The sequence below is a fragment of the Oreochromis aureus genome, linkage group 6 (genome assembly GCF_013358895.1).
Source record: "Oreochromis aureus strain Israel breed Guangdong linkage group 6, ZZ_aureus, whole genome shotgun sequence".
NCBI classification, from domain to species: Eukaryota; Metazoa; Chordata; class Actinopteri; order Cichliformes; family Cichlidae; genus Oreochromis; species Oreochromis aureus.
This window is the reverse complement of record NC_052947.1, coordinates 18,271,162-18,293,319: the sequence shown is the minus strand read 5'-3', so window position 1 is coordinate 18,293,319 and position 22,158 is coordinate 18,271,162. Positions and strand designations below refer to the sequence as shown.

Here is a 22,158-nt window from a genome sequence, read left to right as displayed (position 1 = left end):
TCCAACTGCTACTGGAATGCGCTCAACTTGGAAGTGACGTTACTCCCAGCTCTGACATCCGACTTCTGCTGTAAAAGGAATGCAGCATTTATCTTCAGGCTGAGCTTGTGGTCATATGCCTTCATAGTTGACATTTAAGTTGCAGCCGTTTCTAGTGGCTCTTAGTGAGTCTTTCACAGAAAGACAAAACAATCCTTGGGCTTTTTATTTCATTTTCATGGTCATTTTATTACAAACAAGCATTTTTGTCTTGCTTGTTTAACTGTCTGCTGAAACTTTAATTCATAAATGCCATAAAAATACAAATTAAATTATGCTGCTTTGATATTTCCCTTTAGATCTTTATCTTTCTCTCATACCTGTTTTTTTTTTTTTTGCTCTAACCCCTGAGTTATAGTTCTTGGTGGTATGATGGCTAATGATAATGACATCACTAATGTAATTTACTCCAAATCATCATCTCTTCACCGAAGCATCTGTCAGTCTCCTTCATTAGTGTCCCTCACCCAGAATGGTGCTCATTCTTAATGAGACTGGCTGTAATGGAGTCATCAGCTTGCCAGTGTTTTTTGACATTACCCTCCTCAGCAATCATAATAGTTGCTCACTGGACCAAAAAGGTACGTGATTACGGTGGACTTTTTTTGTTTTAAATGTAAAATTTGTGCCTTTAAGGTATAAGTCATCACAGATGACGACTCCATTGCTGTGTTTGCAAGCTTGGCACTTACAAGCTTACAAATGCTACTTATGGCCCTCTGAATTATCCAGATGACAGTGTGACACAAGTTTCACACTGTTGAAATGCTTTTCCCTAATTTACAGAAATGTGATGGATATCTGGATATCCATCAAATCTAATGGATACTTTTTGGTTATTTTTTAATAGACTGAATTGATGAGGCGGTAGATAGCTGCAAATCCGTCTCGTGAGGGTGGGACTTAACTGTGCTGTGTCTTTCAACTGCTTTTTAAGAGCTATTTAAATGAACTCATTCATTTATTACTCTCATTCAGTGTAACGCCCATGTCTAAGTTTATATGAGTTTTATAGGAGGAATTCCTTTGTTTTCAAAGCCTTTTTTTTGCTGCACTTCTTCTGAAAAGTTCCTTGATAGCGCCGCACTCTGTGCTGTGTCATCCAGCCCTCTGACAGTCATCATCTCATCTGCAATCTTAAGCCATACCCTCAGAGTGATTAATAGGTTTTCCTTCTTTTTTCAAGGATGTGATGGTCTGCTGAGTCCACATAGCATCTCAGATTTTTTTCTTAATGTGTCAGTTCTCCCACTTTGATTATGTTTTTTTTTTTTTTTTGTTCTTTGCTGGTTTTCATTTTTTTTCTTTCACCTCTTTCTCTCTTTGCTTTTGTAACATAGTTAGCTTTCATTTTTGAACTGTACTGGGAATTTTCAGACACTAATCTTTGTCCTAGACCTCTTAACTTGGCGCAACCCCCACTATTCTATCACTTGAGTGCTACTGGGGTTCAAATTGTTCTTCCCTATCTCATTATCAGCGTTTGAATTTATTTTCCGCTCTCCAGTATAAATCTATTAAAGCCCCACTGTTCTTAGCACGGCAAGCTAGAAGTAGCAAGGAACGCTAAATCCACTATCTGGATATATCTGAGCGATTTCCCTCAACATGGCAATTAATTGCATCCCAGAGCACGGTGTTATTTGAGAGAGGAGGGTGTACCCACAGAAGACTGTGGATTACCAGCCAATGCCAAACCCCAGCTGATACAGTGTTAAGAAGCCAGCCTCCTCCCACTAAGGCCACAAAGGCTGCCAAAAAACATGAAGTAAACATATAAAAAGTGGGTGGTCATTACTTTACACTAGTGCTTGTTTTAAGAGCTGAATCATTTAGTCTATTCATTGATTGTCAGGTTAGAAAATTAATGCTGATAATGTTTTCCAGTCTTTCTTTTGTCTGTACACTTAATACTTTGGGGTTTTGGACTGCTGCAAAAATATGACACTGAATGGCATGACCTTAAGCTCCAGGAAATTCCAACAAGCATTCACTCATGCTTTGTAGACCTCATGAATAGCTCATTAATCAACGCCAATTGATTACGAAAGTAAATATAAAAGTGATAGTCTTGTTGTTTTGTTACAACATGTTTAAAAAATGAAGGTTAAAAAAATGATATGCCTAATGTAACCTGTAGTTTTTTTGTTTTTTTTTGTTCTTTCTGTGTCACCCTGATTGCCACAGAGAGTGACCGGGCAGCAGCAGGAGATTAACGGCTTGTTACAAAGGAGGACGGCGGAAGAGGAGAGTGATTTAATGAAGAAGGAGCTGACAGCTCTGCGTGAACAACTGGTCAATAAGAGTCAGGAACTTGAGGTTGGTGGAACAAATTTTCTGTGGCAGTCGGGGCCTCCGCTTTCAAAAGTCTCTTTTCTGTGTGGCACCGAAAACGACAAGTCCCCCGTGGCTTTAGCCCCGGGGGTATGAATCATTTAGAAGAGAAAGAGGATTGTTCAGCCCTCTTGAACACAATCTCAGTGTCTTTGTGTCTTCTTCTCCTGTCTCCACCCTCGCTTTGTCTCACCCTTTCTTGCTTTCAGCTTACTTTCCCGCTACTGACAACAGAGAATACTTAACAGCTGGAAAGTCTGCATGTGAGAAAGAAAACACGAGCCAGAGAAAAGCAGGTTGTTAACTTGCAGATAAATACTTAATGCCTCCTTCAGTGGGGGGAAAGTGAATAATGTGCATGCAATGGTGTGGCTTCTGCCTAATTATGCTTAGATGGGACATGGCTATGATTAATTGATAAAGGGATGGTCCTTACACAGTCTTGGTGGGGTCTCGTGGTGAGAAATCGTGGGGGACAGCATCAAAGGAGACCTAGGTTGAGTCTAATGGGTTTTGTAGCCAGCACCATTCTCATTAGGAGCCTGTCATTAAGGCTGGCATACTGGCCCCTGTACCTACGTGAGCCCAGTTCTTGCAGCACGGCTCGGCCAACACCAACCAAACACTGGCCGCGTGGGTCCAGTCATACAGCACAGGTGACCTTGGCCAATCAGCGACCCATGCAGTGGGCTCCCGCAGAAAAAGCGGTCCACTGTTTACATATTCATTTCAGCCTCAACCCCATGGGCTGCTTCTCTTTTTGGATCTTTGCAGTTTTCTTTTTTCAATTCTCAGTTTGAAATGCTGCTTTTTCTTTTTCTCTTCTTTCGTCACCGTTGTTTATTTGGCCCTATTGACCCCCTCCCCATTCTACTCTTCACACACACATACACACACACACACACACACACACACACACACACACACACACACACACACACACACACACATCTTCCTTATTCAGGAAATGAAGACAAAATGTAGGAGGAAAGAGGAGGAGGAGCGGCAGGTGGTGCAGGCTCTAGAGGAGGAGAAAGAGGGATTAGCTTCCCGCTGCGCCGCCCTGCAAGCTGACCTGGAGGAGAAGCAGAGGCAGGCCAACAGCCAACGAGACCAGAGGGATGCTGCCCAGACCAGAATAAAGGTATGAATGTGGGGACAGGTCCACACAAATACAAAGGCACTCACACACACCTTGAACTTTCTGATCCCTCACACCCTTTCCTCTTCAGCTTGTGAATATAAAAAGATCTCTGTAGCAAAGCACAGAATTAAATAAACAGGGACTGCACTCAAAGGAAGGACAAAATTATGATTTAACGTAGGGCAGACAGATCTTCCTGAGTTGTGGTTTAAAAAAAAAGGAAAGAAAGAAAAAGAAAGAAGAAGAATTAAGCAGACCACAACCGAAAGTAGCTTCCGTTAAGTCGTTGGCCTGTTGGTTCAAGAGTTTGTGGTCAGGTGTGTTTCATTATCCAAATGCAAGTAACTTTCAGAATCTGTTGCTCTGATCATCATTATGGATCGGTGCTTCTTCTCTCTGTGAACATGAGAAATACGATAAGACATCAACTGTGCTATTGTTTAAACATTCAACCAATCAAATCGCAGTTCTTGAATATTTTCTTTATTTATTTTTTTACATTTCAAATTTTATTTCCTAGATTCTCAGGAAATAAAAGCTACAGAGGAACCTCACATTCCTCCCCTTCCTTATCGACTAATCATTGTGAAACATATTGCTCCCCTAGTCAAATGGAATCAGACAGAGAGTCTTGAATAAGTTAGAGCTGCAGAGTAATTACTCTTGGACGGGATGAGCCCAGTGACTAGTGTATGCACATCCATCACAGTCAAAGACACTCCACTTGTTTTATAATATTTTTTTTGTATCATACATTGATTTGAAACTTGGTGATGGAAAATATCAGATGCGCAGGGGATACATCATGCCAATTTGTTTGACATGGCAAAGATTTATTCGGGAATTTATCATTTAATGTAGACCTGCGTGCACTGTTCAGATACACCTGCATAGTTTTAGTATTTTCTTAACCCGAACAGAGGTGGAGGAATATTCTGCAAATACAGAGCCGCAAAGATGTGTAATACGTGAAAAAAAATATGACCGATTATAAAATTTCTTATAGCATTCTTCACATAATTTACTTGATATTAATTAGCGTCGAATGAATTCAGGGTTTGGTGACCTGTACATGTTTGATGTTGTTTAATCTGCTGCACTCAAATGGTTTCTTTAAATTAAAGCAAAGCTAACTAACGCCTTGTCTGCACATCCTATATACAAAGAAACAGCACAATAAAGACATTTTCAGATAGACTGTCATGTTAGAACTAAATCTAAATTTTGCTATTCGATTACTTCACAGCAACTAGTACAGCTGGTTGCTGTGAAGTAACAAATTGTGACCGACTTATTACAAGTGGTAATATTTGCTTGCTTCCTTGCTTTTCTGTCACTTTTTTGTTTTAGAATCATTTATTTGTTTATTTGTAGACAGCCAGTAAAAGCCTGATGTGAAATGTGACAAGTGAATTATTTCAGATTCCATTGCAGAGTCCGTAAATTTAACGATGCTGGTCTGCATTGGTTTGAGGATTTTGCCATAGAAAATAAATACTGACACATCAAAACGTTGACATAATAATACTAATACTTCTTAAAGCATTTCATTTAAGGATAGCCTCTAAATTTGACAAAATCATTGTTATTACTCTTCTACATCAGGATCTAGAGGAGAAGCTGCACAACACCTGTCAAGAGCTGACTGCCTTGCAGAGCCACAGTAGCAGCCTGGAAGCTCTGCTTTCCTCCAAAGACACAGAGTTGGCAACTAAACATGAACAACTTGATCGCCTTTGGTAAGCTGTACCAGCTGAGATAGTGTCTCTGTTCTTGCAACATCCAAACCCTAATAGGTGATATTTATGGCTAATTTCATTAGTTAAAGTATAATTCTGTCCGATATAGACGTACTATATGTGTATACCTCGATTTACATGGGTTACTGCATGGACGAGTGAGTATATTGCTTCTTTCGCTGTGAGGCTTGGGGGTGACACAGATTTCTTCCACTCTGGCTCACCTAAAGCCACTTGATAAGCCCTGCATAGTGGATATGCTTTAAAAAAGAGAGAAGAGGGAAACAGGGCAGGCTTTGGCTAAGCTTTAGTCGATATGATAAAAACTGTGAGAACTGTAGGAGCCTTAGTGGTAATCTCAACCTTTTTTAACTACTTTTCTGTTTTAATGCCAGAGGCACTCTGACATGTCAGTCACACCAGGGCTATAGACTATTCTTGTGGATTTAGCAGGGTGATTAAAGATTTCCTTACAAGTTCGAGAAGCGCTTTGTGGTAATTCCATTGGTGGATACAAAACACGATGGAAATGACCTTTTGGCGCTGATGAATGTTGGTATGTTGAGAAATGTAGCCGCTGTTGACAAAAGAAGGAAATCTGCTGTCATAAATACATTACAATAATGTAATATGCATACAAGTTTATGATTGTTATTGCTCTATAGTTTTGTTGTGCATTTAGACATTGATGATATTAAAGGATATTAAAGGCTTATGAATTGAGTTCAGTTTTAGTTATCAAGTTATCAATTTATCAAAAGTTATCAAAAGTTAGACTTTTACAGCTGTAACACACGTGCTATTATTTTAAAACCCAAAAGGATTAAAACTGAGTTAATTCAGGTTCTCTGGCATACTTTTTTAAATAGTTATTTTAACATCAGTACACAACCTTTATGTTTCTCACCTTGAATACGTCAAAAATATAACTAAATCCACAATATTTAATGTAAGCAGCACATTATTGTTGTGTACTGTTTGACTTTGCATAATGTGTAATGCAAGTGCCTGTGTGTAGTCGTGATTTTGCAGAAGTGCAGACGCTGTACAGACGGAGCACAGAGCATGCAGCGGAGCAGAGCCACCTGATTAAGCAACTGGAAGGACTCAACCTCGACACACAGCGAGTTCTGCGGAACCAAGAAGAGGCTCACTCTGCTGACGCTACCTCCTATCAGCAGGTACTCACAAGTACACACACACTCCCAACCTCAAACTCAACAGTGTTATAACCTCTTCGTCGCGCTTCACTCAGGCCTCACCCACTGTGGTGATTTATTTCCAAGCTAGCTATAACTTACAATTATTTTTATGTCTGCCAGAAAGCCATTTTTTCTCAAAGTATTCTGTTACTGTGACTGGGTTTGCAGCATACTACTTTGCCATGCACGTGGAGGAATCATAGAGAAAGACATTTTGCAAACATAAATCATTTGGGACACGTGTTGTTAACCACTTCTTTTCCCTATTTTTTTCCATTACTGAATATAAGACAGTCTTAATGTCACCTAATGAGTGCTTTGTGTCATTTTCCTCCCATCGATCTGACCCTTCCATTCCCTCTTGCTTGGATTTTAAACCTCTCTGTCTTATTTATATTTGTTGACAGCTATACAAAGAGTTGAGTCAGTGCTACCAGGCTCTCGTGTCTAGTGAGGCCAAGCTCCGCCAGAGTCACCAGGAGCTGAGCAGCCAGCTGGCGCAGAAAGACCAACAGATCTTAGAACTCCAAGCTGAGCTACAACAGCAGCAGCAGGAACAAATACAACTTCAGCAGGAGCTGCAGCGGCAACAACAGCCTCCGCTAACAGCCATTTACCCCTCTCCACAAAAACAAACCAACTTTAAGGTAAGCACTATTCTCGTTCTTCACTGTGTGTTCCAAAAAGGCCTTAATCATCAAATGCATTAAAAACATCTTAGCATAGCAAGTATGCCAATCTATGATATGCATTTGTGTGAGTAAGAGCAACTAAAAGTGCATGCTTACAGTTCCCTGGACGTTACATCTGTCTTCTTCCTTTCACAACAAACACATTATAGTTTGATAATTCTGTCAATTGCTTGCCTGGACTTGGTATCTAATTGTCCCAAGGTACAGAGATGTCAATGTGTAGGTGGACCTGCAGGCACAGTAATAACTGACTGGCCCCAGCATGGCCTGTGGTGGTGGTCTTTAACTCAGAATCATTCGTTTGATATTGCTCTAGTTCACCCTTGATCTATCCATCTCTCTGAGCACCAGTGTCTTTTATGTCCGCTATCTGATCTTCTCTCACCGCCAGTCCTAGGCATACGCGCACTCTCTGAATAATATACTTTAGATATCGTCTTTCTCCCCTCCCACCCAAGTAACTGGAAGTCCTTTTAACACACGCGGGTCAGACAGCAAAGCCAGGTAAGAGGTGGAGAGAGGTGATTTAATTGGAACTCAGTAATGTTTTTGAAGATGATGTTAGAGTTACAATTCTACGTCTGTCAGTCAGCGGGACTTTGGCTTTAGCGTTGTGCCTTTTGAACCAATCGCCCCAAGGCAATAGAGGCCTTTAATAACTGCTAACGATATGATGATAGGCGGTAGACCACACAGTGTCAGACACTTAGTTGGGGAAAAAAGTCAAATCTTGAGACACTTTATTCCATCAGCAGTTCTCTGGCACACCACTTGACATTTTAAGGAGTCTCTCGGTCTCTTCTGCTCTACGACTTACCATTCCAGTTTCCTCCTTCAGATAACTCTAGTTGATGCAGCACAAGATGATATTTTTGCAGCAGCGGAGAAATGTTTGTGCCTCCGCAGCGTTTAATTCGTTAATTTGATTGGCTGATTTTCTGAAAGTGCTGCTCCCAGACTGTACAAGTTAGAAGATATCAGTTCAAATGTTAAGTGAGTTACAATGAACCTGTCTCACTTAACCCTCTTAATTTAACCAGCGGTAAAATATAAATGGATCATTTAGTCAGTAATTAAATACAGTACTGTAGTGTTCCCACAGTAATTAATACTACATTTAGAGTAGATGCAGTTAGTGCTCTGTGTGTGTAGTGTGGGCACATACACTGACTGGCCACAACATTAAAACCACTGGCCGGTGAAGTGAATAACATCGATCATCTCGTTACAATGCGGTGTGCTGCTGGGAAATTCTGGGTATTTATGCAGATGTTTTTGGGGGGCTTTTAATTTTTTTTGTCATGCACCATTTTAAGGCAGATAGTTTTAATGTGACTTATTGATATATGTTTGCATGTGTTTTCTTGTCTCTCAGAGTGAAAAATCAGCTCACACAATTTTCAGGGCTGGGACATAATTAGAAAAAAATCATGTATATAACCAAAGCTAAGAATAAATGATAACTTTTGTTTACCGAACACATGTAGCTGCTGTCTGGCTGATTTGTTTTTTTAACTTTCTTACCCACTGACATCAAAGTGAACAGATCAGGTATCCCAAGGTATAGCGCTCAGTCAGGAGGGTTTTCTATTTCCCACTCTCTAATTTCACTGACAGGTTGTGCGTACGTGTGGGTACGTCCGTGTCTTCATAGTTGTGTGTTTGACTGAAGGTGTGTGTGTGTGTGTATCCGAGCACATAATCGCAAATTCTGTAACAACTTCCTCCCGAACACCTGTTAAATTCAAATGCTCGGGTTGTTAAGGCAGATTTGATTTTAATTTTAAATGTTTTGGTGGAAGTTACTATTGGAGGTGATCAAAGTGCTGATCGCAACAGGAGCACAGGGGGGGAGACACAGCGCTCATTTGAATATGGACCGGAGCGACGGCTTTGAACACCCCACCCGCAGTGGTTTTTGGTGGGGGCGGGGATAAAGGAGGGGTTGGGGTGAGAGGAATAACACCTATTGTGTGTTACATTTCCATGCTGCGCACCGAGATTGTGCGTTCTCGCTTGTCTTATGCAAAGTTAACTCTTTACAGGAAGCTGAACAAGACTTTACAAAGGCTCAAATGTGGGCAGTGTGTGGCGTGACCACACAGCTCAACTGATTTTAATCAGGCTGGTTTCTACTTGAATAATGTCACCTTCTACATCAGTTTATGCTCATTCATTATCTGTTAAATCTATTTTTGTTATTTATTCACAAATTAAAATATAAATACAATATCTATCAGTCTGTCTCTGTATGTAGATAGATTAGATAGATTGTCACCATTTTTTAGTACATCAAAAGTCAGCTAATTGCTCCTGTGCTTAGGTAGTTGTCCAGTGTGTGGGTATTTGCCTGTGTTTGAGTTTATAAAGTGGTGCAAACATCTCCACGTCAGGCTGTAGATGGCCCGACGCCCTGATCTTCTAGCTTTAGGGCCTGGCTGATCATCAGGCACCTGGATGACCCCCATGCACAACGAGCTGCTGTGAAATTGCCAGGTTAGGGAGGCTTGGGTTGCCAGGTTGGGTGGTCACCATCGCAATCTAGATGCAAAGCAGGCTCCCTCATTAGCAGACAGAAAACTAGCTAGTCTGAACATTTCATTATTCAGAAGCGTTTAACTGCATCGTTTGTATTTACTGTAGTTTAGTTAGAGTTTGGCTACTATCAGAGCCGAGCTGTGATTAAAGACCAACATTAGAATCCACAGCAGACCTCAGGCTTTCTGGAATCATCACCGCAGTAAATGAGTGGTAAGTTGTTAATTATGTGGGCAGTCATTCAAAGCAGTGGTTACTCTCTCATCAACATTGGAAAGAGAAAATTAGGCATTCACATTCAATCCAGAAAAGTTTGGTCTAAATATAATGGGAAGAAGCACCTGTGTCTTTTCAAATGTTTACTGAAACTTTTTTTAATGGCCTATTTAAAAAAAAAAAGGTTTGTTTTTTTTTCTTTTTGTTTGCTTTGGTTTGTCTCATTATCTCAATAGGACAGCAATAATGTTAACATAAAACCTCTTTTTTTCTTTAAATTATGTCCATAGACATTTGAATGCAGCTTTATTATAATGATACATGAAATGCAGTAAGGTCTCATACTAAGCCTGAAGCACAGAAATAACATTTAGAGACATGACCGGGCCTTCCCCCCCCTGTTTTTTTTTAATAAACCGAATGAACCCCACACGTTGCATCTCCCTTATCTTGCTGAGATCATTTTTTAACATCTGCTCCTGGGTTTTTATTAATGTTGGCTAATTTAAACGCTTTTAGATGTGTAATTAAAGTGCTAGTGAGATGCTCACACGTGCATAAATTTATACACCCACCGTTTTTGTCAGGTCACCTTTGGCTTTGGTGAGGCATTTCTTTTGATCATCATCATCATCATTAATGGCAGTCGTCGGCTGAAAAGGGTGAAAACATAATGCCACAAAGAAATATGAAATCAGGTTTCAGCTAGAAGTTGAATAGACACTCAAAAAGGCATGAGGATGAGTTTAGTATGTTGTCCAGCTTGTCTCAGTATTGTAATTTTTATTTCTGTATTTTTAAGCACTTTGCAGACCTTGGGTTTTTAATTTCTTAAATTTTGTAGTGCTCTGTAAAATAGCACAAGGATTAAGGACTGCCAAATATTAGTACTATATTGCATCACATAAGAAGTGTTTTGCAATATATTATCAATATTTAAGTCAATTGTGGCATTTCCCAAATGAAAGATGGTAAACTGAACTAAAGGTAACTGAATTGTGGTGATGTGAAAAATGCAGGGTAAAGCAAATCAAAAAGCAGGTTTATAAAGTGATGCAAACATCTCCATGTCAGGCTGTAGATGGCATGACGTCCTGATCGTCTAGCTTTACATTGCATTCTAACATGAATGCAATAAAGAAATGTGTAAGTGAGTATCAAAACTACTCTATAATGATAGCATTGCTATTGTCGGGAAGGTATCACGGTAGTAACAAATTGCTACGATATTGCTAACCCTAATAAGCATAAAATTAAGTTCAATTAAAAAAAGCAGAGAGGAAATAAGCACATATATGAATTTAGCTTTGAATGTTCATCATTGTACTCTGGCAAATATGTGATTGAAAGCACAGGCCTTGTTTTCATTCATGCCACAGTCACAATGAGGAAAACGGTGACCGGAGACCATATTGTGACCACAATTATTGCAATGAACTTGCAATCTTGTTGCCTTTGAAATGGTTGCTTCAAGGCAGGCACTAGATCTATCACCACTTGCAGTCAGTTGGAGTCTTCAAAGCGATTTTGGTGCCATAGACAATGAGGCAGAATCAGCCTGCTATCAGTGTGCAATTAAATGGAGTCAAGTGGGCAATTATATGCAATCTGTGACAATACAGTGATTAATTGGGATTAAATCTGTGAATATATGTCTACTTTACTACTTTACTTTAACTACTTAGAACAGCCTCAGCTTATGGGCAACCAGTTGGTCACCGCAACAACTTTCAATCAGTCTAAGACAGCAAAAACAATTCACTGCTTTACCGGGCAACCACCGATTTTTCCTAGGCGCAAGGAGTTGCTGTCCTATTTTTACTCTAGTGTGACTGAGCCATTAAGACGAATGCCCCTCCTTTAACTAAAATGCTTAAAATGCATTTTTTGTCAGTGACTAATGTTATGTGTGCTGTGCTAATGTTGTATTATCACTAAATAGTATTGCCTACATGAGTTTGAGTTTTGGGTGTGTATTAGTAGTAAATATTGTTGTCAACATGTGTTTTGTGTGTGTGCGTGTGAGTGGGTGGGTGAGTGTTTGGAGCTGGCCCACGTCCAGGACCAGAGACATACTAATGACATAGATGCCAGTGGTGTGTTTTACAAGCTCAACTGCTCTCATTAGATGAGAAACTCTGTGTAGCACAGCTCGCCTCATTAATGAAGCACAGCCATGTGCCGCTGCAGAGACATACACTCACTCGTTCTAGCACATACACCCGGGTCAAACAGACTGTGTGGGAGGACTCAGGGCTGGGTACACACTCCGAAAACATACACGCACCTACTTCCTACTCACTGTGTGCCGTCCTTCTATTAAGTCCCCCTCCACTGCGCTGCCAGTTAAAACACACACTCATCCATCTATGCACAAAGACACATGCTCTTTGAAGACTCACCATCTTGAATACAAAGTGCACCAGGCCTGAGAGTGCGCTGCTTAAAGTCCTCACTTCTCAGGCCTATCCAATCACTTTCACATATGCTGTCGTTCCACAGATCTATTCGAATGCGATTGTGTGAGCATGCGTTTGTGTATCCATGCAGTGAGTGGCTTTGGGTGTGTGTGTGGGTGGGGAGCCCCTCCTGATTATAGCTACTCCATAATTAACAGTGATCAGATTTGTTTTGTGGCATAAATGGTGCATGTGTAGAACATTAGGCCTGGCAAGTCTCATTTCACATTCAGCTCAAGGGCTCGGCAGCAGACGGGTCACGAGCTTCAGGGAGCACAATCACAAGCCTCGCTCCATATGGTCCTGCCTGCCGCATCCTCACATGTGAGGGCCGCCAGTGCCAGACAAGTTCCCCCAAGAACCTAATCGTGTTCAGTAATTACCAAGACCGGCTTTTCTCTCTCTTTTTTTCCTCCTCCCCTCCCTCCCTCAGCCTCCTCCCAATCTCTTGCTCTTTTCCTTTTTTTTCACCACACCTGCATGCTCTCTTCTTCTCTTTCAATCTCATGCTCCCGCGCCGTCTCTATGTTTACTCTAAGCTACGTGTAATCTGTTTGTCTTTTTTTCCCGTTTATATATATTGTTGCTCTTTTAACGGCTTCCCGGCTTTTCTGTTTTCCGCTGGATGAAAATCAGGAGGGCGACGAGAGAGAATTCGCGAGGAAGAAAAGTCAGACGCTCCCGCATCAGTTAATTTCTAAATTGCTTTATGTGGCTGATGCCGAAAAACGCACTCCATCCTCCTGCCTGCCTGGAAATTATAAATAATTGTAACAGATGCGCCAATATGGCCGGCCTCCAATAAACGAGGCCCCAGATAATTTGACCAACCCCCTTTGACAGGCCAATTTAATAAAACATGAACAAAATCTTCCTCACTAATAATTTATCATCCCCTCTCCTCCCCTTTGGTTAAAGTTGATTACCCTGGCAGTTAACAAGGTCACGCCCAGATGCCAGGTTTCTGATAATGCAATCAGGACTTGTTGGAAAAAAGGTGATGACATCCTGTGTGGTTTTCTTCACAACTTGGCCTCCCAGTACAACACGGTGGTGAAGGCCTTTGTTTGTCAAAGAGCTTCAATTTGATGTGTTGAGTCAAAGTGTTGTTGATAGCAGCAGGTGAGGCTTTTTTTCTCTTTAGTTTCACACTTTTTTTTATTAACGATTTAAGAAAAGGCGTGAATATGTGCAGGTGATGCAGTCAAGAGGTATGTGGATGAGTTTTTGAACTATAAAAGGGCTTGTCTGGCTTTATAAAAACTGTGTATACGGCACGTGGCCTTTTGGCAGTGGATTAAAAGTCATGCTGTCCTTAAAGCTATAATATCTTTGCACAGAAACGCACACACAGCATAACAACACAACAGTAGCTAAAGTGTAGAGATTAAAGTTTGAGTGACATGGGCAGTTTGAAGGTGACAGTTGTTGCCCTGTACATACAGAAACCCCCTCTGGTTAGTCTTGATTGTGTTAATGCTTTGTCTTAAAGTGTCTCATTATACACTTTTTTCCAAAATAGTGGAGATGCTAGTTAATTATCTCTTGACTAGATGAGATATCTGGGTGTTGACTGCAGTGAACTAAAGTTGCCAATCTTTTTAACTACATGGTGGACATACTTTGAATGTTAACTGCAAGCAAGAATTACGTTTTAGTTGATTTAGAGAGCATGCTACTTGACAGTTGAGACAAGATGCCAAAGTGTAATATTTTCATCTTCCCTTTAATTAATCTTGACCACCATAGATTCAGTCAAAAGGAAAAATACTTCACCCGTTGCCTACTGGTGGTGGTCAGAGGGCCCGGTGGCGCCAGTGTCCGGCAGCCTCGCCTCTGTCAGTGCGCCCCAGGGTGGCTGTGGCTACAACGTAGCTTGCCATCACCAGTGTGTGAATGGGTGTGTGAATGGGTGGATGACTGGTTGTGTAAAGCGCTTTGGGGTCCTTAGGGACTAGAAAAGCGCTATATAAATACAGGCCATTTATGTCTGTGGCATGATTGTGGTTTTTCACTCAGCGTGCTGCTCGTACAACTCTATTAAGACCCATGTGAATGGGGGCAAACTGTTATCACGTTTGTAACGCAATGCAGTACATGACTGCTGTAAGTACACAAAGAAGATTAAAGATTTAAAACATTATTTTAAAAAAAGTATTGTGTACAGTGGAAAGAATTAAAGGCAGACTGCTTTGGTTAAGCTTAAGCAAACTTTAAACTGAATTAAGCAATAAAAAAAAATACATTAGCCTGATATTGGTTCATTAATAGCTTGCTGTTAATTTAAAGAGAACATATCCATTTTATTAGGTACACCTTGCTAGTATGTGTTGGATCCTCTTTATCCTTCAGAACTGCCTTAATTCTTTATTGCATTAATTGTATAAGGTGCTGATATTTTGATATTTGTCTGAAACTTTGGTCCATATTGACATGAGAGCATCACACAGTTGCTGCACATCTTTGATGTGAGTCTCCCATTTCACCACATCCCACTACTAGCCTGAAACATTGATACAAGGCAGGATGGATCGATGCTTTGATGTTACTTATGCGGAATTCTGGCCCTACCATCCCAGTGTCACAGTAGAAATCAAGACCCATCAGACCAGGCAATGTTTTTCCAGTCTTCTATTGGCAGTTTTGTGGAGTCCATGCGAGTGGTATTCTGTGTTTTCTGTTCTTAGCTGACACAAGTTGTACCCAGTGTGGTATCCCATCTCCTTCAAGGTTTGTCATGTTGTACATTCAGAGGTGCTCTTCTGTATACCTTGTTTTTAATCTAATTGATTATAAGGTGGGTAATTAAATTGCTTTCTTATAAACTTGAAGTAGTCTTTCTGTTCTTCTCTAGTGCTTTTTGCCCAGATAACTCCTGCGTAGTGGATATGTTCTCATTTTTGGACTGTTTTCTCTAACCCCTAGAGATGGTTGAGCAGCCAGATCCTTGTAGATCATCAGATTCTGAAATACTCAAACTAGCATGTCTGCCACCTTGTGACATTCAAAGTCACTTCTGTCACCTTTTTTCTTCATTCTGATGTTCGGTTTGAACTTTAGCATGTTGTCTTGAGTACGTGTACGTGCCTGATTGAATTGAGCTGCTACCATGTAATGGGCTGCTTAGATATTTGCATTGACAAGCAAATATGGTGAAGTGGCCAGTGGGTGTGTTTGTTACAGTTGAAATACTCAAATTTGAGGAATAACGTGGATAATATTCCTAATTTTCTGACATAAACATGACAAATTAACAGCTGTCACCAAACCATGCTCTATTTTCTATCAGCCTGTCTCAGTCGTCTCTTTTCAGCCTTTCAAGCACCAACATATGCGCCATCTCTTTTCTCACAGGCGCTGGTGTCAGAGCAGGTTGATGCGGCAGCCCAGAAGTCTAGCCCTGACCAGGCCTCTACTCGAGGTTCATATCCCAGGCCAGAGGGTAGTACTTTCCATCAGAGATCTGCCAGTTCCATCAGAAGACAACAGGTAGGTCAGAACGTGCTACTGGTAATTATGTCAAAGCCAACACGTGGATGAGCAGCTAACAAACCCACACTTATCCATTACCGTTTTGTTCAGATTAGATCAAAGCCACAGAGAAGGGATATAAAGGAAACTGTCTTTCTAGAATCATATGATTTATCAGACCCAGCCCCTGCCAACCTTTGTCCTGAACTTCCCAACACACACACACAGATGCCCCTCCTACTGTGACCAAGCCGGCGTGTGCTGCTGGTTTCACGCATGCCTTGGGCTCAGGCACTGGCTAATTTACCGCTTCAGCAGTACATTATGAACAAGAAAGAAGCTTTTGATCTTCTCAGTATTCAACTCATAAGTTTGGCAGGACATGTTTCTAGATGGCCTCACTCACTCTAAAGCTGGCCCGAAGACACGTTGTTTGATTTAAGCCGCTGTCCTCATTGTATCTTAAATCGAAGCGCTTCTGTTCTGGCAGTCTATTCGTGTAATGTAATTATACCGTGCAAAATAAATAAATAGTATTGACATTTGATGAGCTTCCTTTATGCTTGCCTTAGGACACACAACTCGCAAACACATAATCGTTCTATTATCCACCTATAATTTATTATCAAAAACATGCGCCAATGTCGATCCTGCTGCTGATATCCAAAATCAGTGTGTAAATACTTTTTTTGATATTCTATTATACTGACTAATAACGTGAATCATAATGAGATCTACTGAATGGAAATCGGGGCATTTGTCATCAGTTTCAGTAAAAGTCAGCTTGGCTTTTCATTTATTATAAATGCAATCCCACCTGTCACTGCCCCTGACCACGCATTTACTGCGTGCTATACATATGTTTACAAATGAGATTTTAATGCAGGCACATGATCATATTAGAGCTGCCGCGCCAACATTTACAGAAACAGATGTCAGATGAAAGATGGAGAGCTTTAAATTGAACTAACTCCTTTAAATGAAATGAAGTTATTATTTAACTGAATGAAATTTAAGATTGATGCGTTTTATTTTCTGAGTGGCGACTACAAAGTGGCATCTTTAAAGTGGCATTCTTTCACGTAACACAGTGGCATGTTCATGTCTCTCAGCCAGTAGCTGTAAAAACTCAGGTTATTACTTTTAAACATGTAAACTTCATAAAACATGTCCAGCCTTACTGTAAATCTTGAATAATTTCTAGAAGCACGATGATGCTCCAAAAAAACTATAAACTTTTTATGCCTCATTACGATTCATACCACTCCATTTAAACTGGAATAACAAACTGGAAGGTCAGCAGCTGATGAGACGAGTCTTCTGTTCAGCATACTGTTTCCCCCTTGGAATCAGATTTCTGCTCTTTTACTCAATGCCCACAGTGAAGTGGGATTATTGGCTGCGTCTATAAACAGTGCAGAGTAGTGCATGTCTGACTGTGTTGGGTGCATGCAGTAAGTGTTATAATAATATTAGCCGTTTAAAACAACAACAAAAAACTATGTCTCAAGGAACTTGAGAGACTTGGTGTGTGTGTGTGTGTGTGTGTGTGTGTGTCACATGATTTGAGTGAAGAAAGTTTACTTTGATGTGGAAAATTAGATTTGAAAGACCTCATGAAAAATTGTATTTTCAAGTTCCAAACTGCTTAGAGTTTTTATTAGAAACAACACTGTGACTTTCTAACATTATACAGAGTGGACCATTTTTCAGCATGATTTACTTCAAGTTTGAGCTAAATCTTGTGCATTTTTTCAAAAGTTTGCTTAGTAACAGTGCTCATTTGTATGTATAGTCATCAGGGAACGTGAACACATTTAATTACTCTCCAGATGCACTCATGACAGGCTGGTGCAATCATAAAGAAACCCATTGATGACTGTGACTCAGTGTCTCTGTCAGATAGAAAGTGGAGGAGAGGTGAAGGGAGGCGGGCACTCAGTGAAATGATTCTTTCCTCTGCTGATTCCTCAGTAAATCCGATTTTTAAGTTACAGGCCTTTTCCCTCATTTCCTTCTTACTATATGCCCTCTGTCCCTCCTTCTGCATTGCGCTCTCATGTTTACAAAGCCATTACAGGGTGTTATACACAGGTCAGGCCATGACCACCAGACAGCTGCCGAGCTGAGGTAAATGGCGAGGACAGCCTTCTGTGTCTCGTGTTCTCTGCTTTTTATCCTTCAGGCCTGTATTGTGGAACATTAACATCAATGCCGCAACACAGAGCTTCCCACACAAATAAAGGGCATTCATGCGTCTTCGGGTCCAGCAGCAGTCAGGCGTCCAACTGGACCAGAGAGAACATCTGCACCAAAATGTCAGTCATTAGTCAGTGTCACCATTTTATTAATTTACCGTGGACTTTAGACAAGCACGCAGCAGTTTGTCTCACGTGGTTCTCACCTTCATTAATAATTACTGTCATCAGGTTAAGTAGTAAATATCATTCACAATTTATATTTCTACCTGAAGCCCGGTTTAGAGTTTGTCTGCAGTATGTCATGCACTTTATAATTGCTCATCTTTACTTTTAGGTTTAGGACTTTGAGTTGGTTTGGATTCCCCTTTTGGAATCTGTGTTTCCCCCTTGTACAGACAGACTAAGCCAGTTGGCCTGCCACTCATCAGGAATATGCAGATCAATCTGCTAATTAGTTGCATAGAGTCATTAAGGCTGAGTTAGAACACATGGTTGGCACCCATGCAGGCATGTTAGCAAAACCTGGCCGCCAGGTCACTGGAGTCAACTGTAGCCTCAGAGCACATTTCCCAGCACACGTACATAGTGTATATATTAATGTCACAAGCAGATGTTCTGTTTTAAATACACATCCTGTGATATTAAAACTAGAGGAAATGCATTATAACTAATTAAGTGACAAATGTGTTTTTTAAGTTACAATAAAAAAATGTCTTAATGTCTAATCCCATTCTTTTAACCATGTCAATTAGCATTTTGCAGCAGTTGCTATTCAGTGAACAATAACTGCTGTCTGTTAGTGTCCCTCTAAATAGTAGTTTTCTCTTTTACCAGTGAAGTTCGCCCTCATGTGAAGGATTTGAGTTTCAGACCCACACACAAGGGATTCATGAGGAGCAATGCAAAGAAAGCAAAATCCGTTGTTTTCATGTGTTTCATGTTGCCATGTAACAACGTTCAATCATGTGTTATGAATTATCATGCAAAAATATTTTTTTCGCTCACTTTTGAGAGTGGAGCGTTTTGAGGCAGTGATATTTTCAAGTTTGCCAAGCTGCTTTGTGAGCAGATGTACAAGTTGCGCTATTTGTTGTGCTGACAGAGTGAGGTGTGATTTAGGCTTCTGCAGGGAATCTTTGACGTAACCTACGTAAGGGGCAGACATCATTGCCAGCATTTATATTTGAAACAAATAAAATGTTGTGACTTTTTAAAAACAGCTGTCAGAATGTACCATGTCCCTCCAGGAATTTGCTGACATTTTTGAGTCCTTATATTGATACTATGTTTATTATTCCTCACACTGAGACAATTGTTGATCTCTTGCTCATATATTCAAAAACTGCAGCGATAAAGTAGTCAGAAATGCACAGGAGGAATCAGTGGTACTGAACAGGCCAATCACAGTAGTTGCGCGCTGCGTCAAGATGACTTGTAGTTACATTTCTAAGGAGGTTACACCAGGAGGTTGTGGGTTTCAGCGGGAGTTTGCAGTTTCCCACTGAAGCATAAATCCCCACCAGTCAAGCACCAAGATGTGTTTGGTTCCCTCAGTGCTTGATTAGTGTATGATTTTGCTTAGGACACTAGGGCATGAGATATTTTCTTGTTTCAGCCGTAACAACAGGTGTTGCAATATCAGAAAAGGCTGAAATCTTAATGACTTTAATAGGCAAGAGAGCTTGTCAACAGCAATCAAAATACATATTTTTTGGATGGTGGGGGGTTAGGCTTTTACTGATCCGCTATCCTCTCATTAACCTCACCACTTCAGCACCACCTCCTCCTCCTGTACTGCTCATCTTCCTCTACCCAAGGACTGTTGTGCGTTTAGTCGCATTGCATATTTTAGCCTGCCATCTGGTCAGCCCTGCCCGGCGCTACAGGGGGGCCTCCTATCCTTTCATATTCATATTCCACTAGCATATTGTTCCCACTGCTTTTCTACAGCGCGGCCCCAGCACTTCTCCATTTCTTTATTTATTTCTACAGAAGAGGCTGGCAAGCAAACTGCACCCCCCTCCTAATCGGCGGCTCTTCCAGTTGTCCTATCAAGTGTAACCTGGAGGCCCCTAGCAGAGCAATTAGAGCGGCCTCCCTGACCACCTCTTGTAATGAAGCCCAGCACATTCTGGAATCTATAGCCCCTTTAGTCTCCCCTAATGGGACATCATTATTGTCAAAGAAACAATGTAAATGGAAATGAACATACTCATTAGCCAGTCGCAGGGAGAAACCTTTGCTGCTCTCAGCTTGCAACTCCTGCTTCCAAACACACACACACACAAGAGTGAACCTCCTCCCTTCAGCTTCTGTGGACTGCTGCTCGAGCTTGCTTTATTCCTCTGGCAGCGTGTTTGTTTTTGTGTGCATATGTGTGTACCAAGGAAGACAATGCTCATGTTTTACTCAAGGTGAGAGGGGAGTGGAGTGAACATAGATAATTCCATTATTGGCATTCACTCAGTGTTTCTACAGATGTTAATTGCTGCATGTGTTTGTGCCTGTCGGTGTAAGTGAAGTGTGTTCAAGCTCCCACCCCAGTGCTTCTTTGCTTACCCTTCCCAGGGTGCACCAGTGCAGCGGTCCAGGTCCCTGTCTCCAGCTGGCAGCGTCGGGTTCGGAAGTGAGAGGAGAAAAGAGGCAGAAGATAGGATTCAAGACCTCGAGGAGCTGCTGCAATTGAAGGTAATTACTTGCTAATGTATACAAATAAATGTAATGTCTTAATCTTTTCCACCCCTCTTAGAACAGTTTATTTATCCCCAAGTTTAGTGTACAGTTCTCGCTCTCATTCTTTATGGTCGAACTTTATTTTCTTCGTCTTTTTTTGCATCTTTTGTCTGTGTATCCCTGCATGACAGTGTTTCTCAAAGTGACATTGAACTACCCAAAGGACTTGTTTGCTTGAAACAGCACATTTGTTGTAGGTATATTTTGGTGTCATCTGTTAGTATCAGTTTGAAGGAGCTGCTTGTTGCTGTGGCCACTAACTTATATATGATTGCTGCTATCAGCTACTGGTTTATATAGAGGTCTGCAAAAAACTAACAGTGGTTCAATTGCAGTACTGCTGCCACTGCCTCCTCCGTGACCTTCTCTTACGGTGTCTTTCACACATACATACGTACATGGGCGCACACACAAGCAGAGTGTGCGTAGGCAGTGAAGCAGCAGGAGAGAAGCCGCTCTGGTGAAAGCGGATGCAGCCATTTTTCTTTTTTTTAATCCTTAAACGAATCAGCTTTATTGGTCTTTTAACCTTCACATGCTCTGTGATGTTCTTCTCAGACTATTCTTCGTCCTCGTGTTGTTTTCAGTGTCTCCGACTGACTGCAAGCAAAAAAAAAAAGAGTTAATTTTCACCCTTGTGTTGCACTTTCCCCTAAAGCTCACTGCCTTTAAAAAAAAAATCTCTCTATCTTCGCAGCTGACCAACGAGTGAGTGATTATCCAAAGGTCATCTCCCTTTGAACACAATCCCAGGAACACATTAGGCACCATTTCCTTGTCAGATCTGAAGTGTCTGAATTACATCACTGGCAGACACCTCGACAGTAATGCTCAACATAGATTCAGACAACACGCATGACTGTCTTAGTTAATGGTGCCATTTACTTGTCTGCTGTTTGAGGGGCATTTAGCAAAGGTATGCACGGAAAAACGTGACTACATTAATGAGGGCATTTGTTCAAGGCATGATTTAGTGGTTTTTGTCCTTTGCTTGTTTCTGGAAATAAGCAAAATGCCCTCTATCAGTTGCACTTGAGACCTTACCTTCAGCCTCTTACTGTACAGTACTTTGCTTGGTTCAGTTCGCTGCTGTGCAGCTTTCCAGTCCTTTCCAACAGAATGCTTTTCAAATTGGGTACGGCAGCCATACCATTGACATGTTGACCTTAGCTGCGAACAGCAAACAAACAATTCTCTTAATAACGGCCTCCTTTTTTTCTACTTCACACTTTGAAGTAAAAAGTAGCTGTTGCTGTGTAATTATTTTTCAGCTTGAGAACGTCCACACATGTGTTCGCTGACTGAGTGGGGGCGTATTGATCGGTGGGCAAGGGTCTGTGGCCTGATGACCAGATCTGGTCTGCCCAGGGGGAACCTCTATAAGGAGCCT

General features: G+C 41.1%; 1 protein-coding gene across 2 annotated transcripts in view; it reads left to right on the top strand.

Moving 5' to 3' along the window:
* Window positions 1–22,158, top strand: part of cntln (centlein, centrosomal protein) — an 89,041-nt gene that overhangs the window by 9,133 nt on the left and 57,750 nt on the right. For both annotated transcript variants that reach the window (XM_039612962.1, XM_031752301.2), the window contains exons 5-11: window positions 2,227–2,358; window positions 3,338–3,517; window positions 5,123–5,256; window positions 6,275–6,437; window positions 6,866–7,105; window positions 15,718–15,852; window positions 20,604–20,723. In XM_039612962.1, coding sequence (XP_039468896.1) covers window positions 2,227–2,358; window positions 3,338–3,517; window positions 5,123–5,256; window positions 6,275–6,437; window positions 6,866–7,105; window positions 15,718–15,852; window positions 20,604–20,723 — 1,104 coding nt within the window. The remainder of the gene's footprint in view (window positions 1–2,226; window positions 2,359–3,337; window positions 3,518–5,122; window positions 5,257–6,274; window positions 6,438–6,865; window positions 7,106–15,717; window positions 15,853–20,603; window positions 20,724–22,158) is intronic.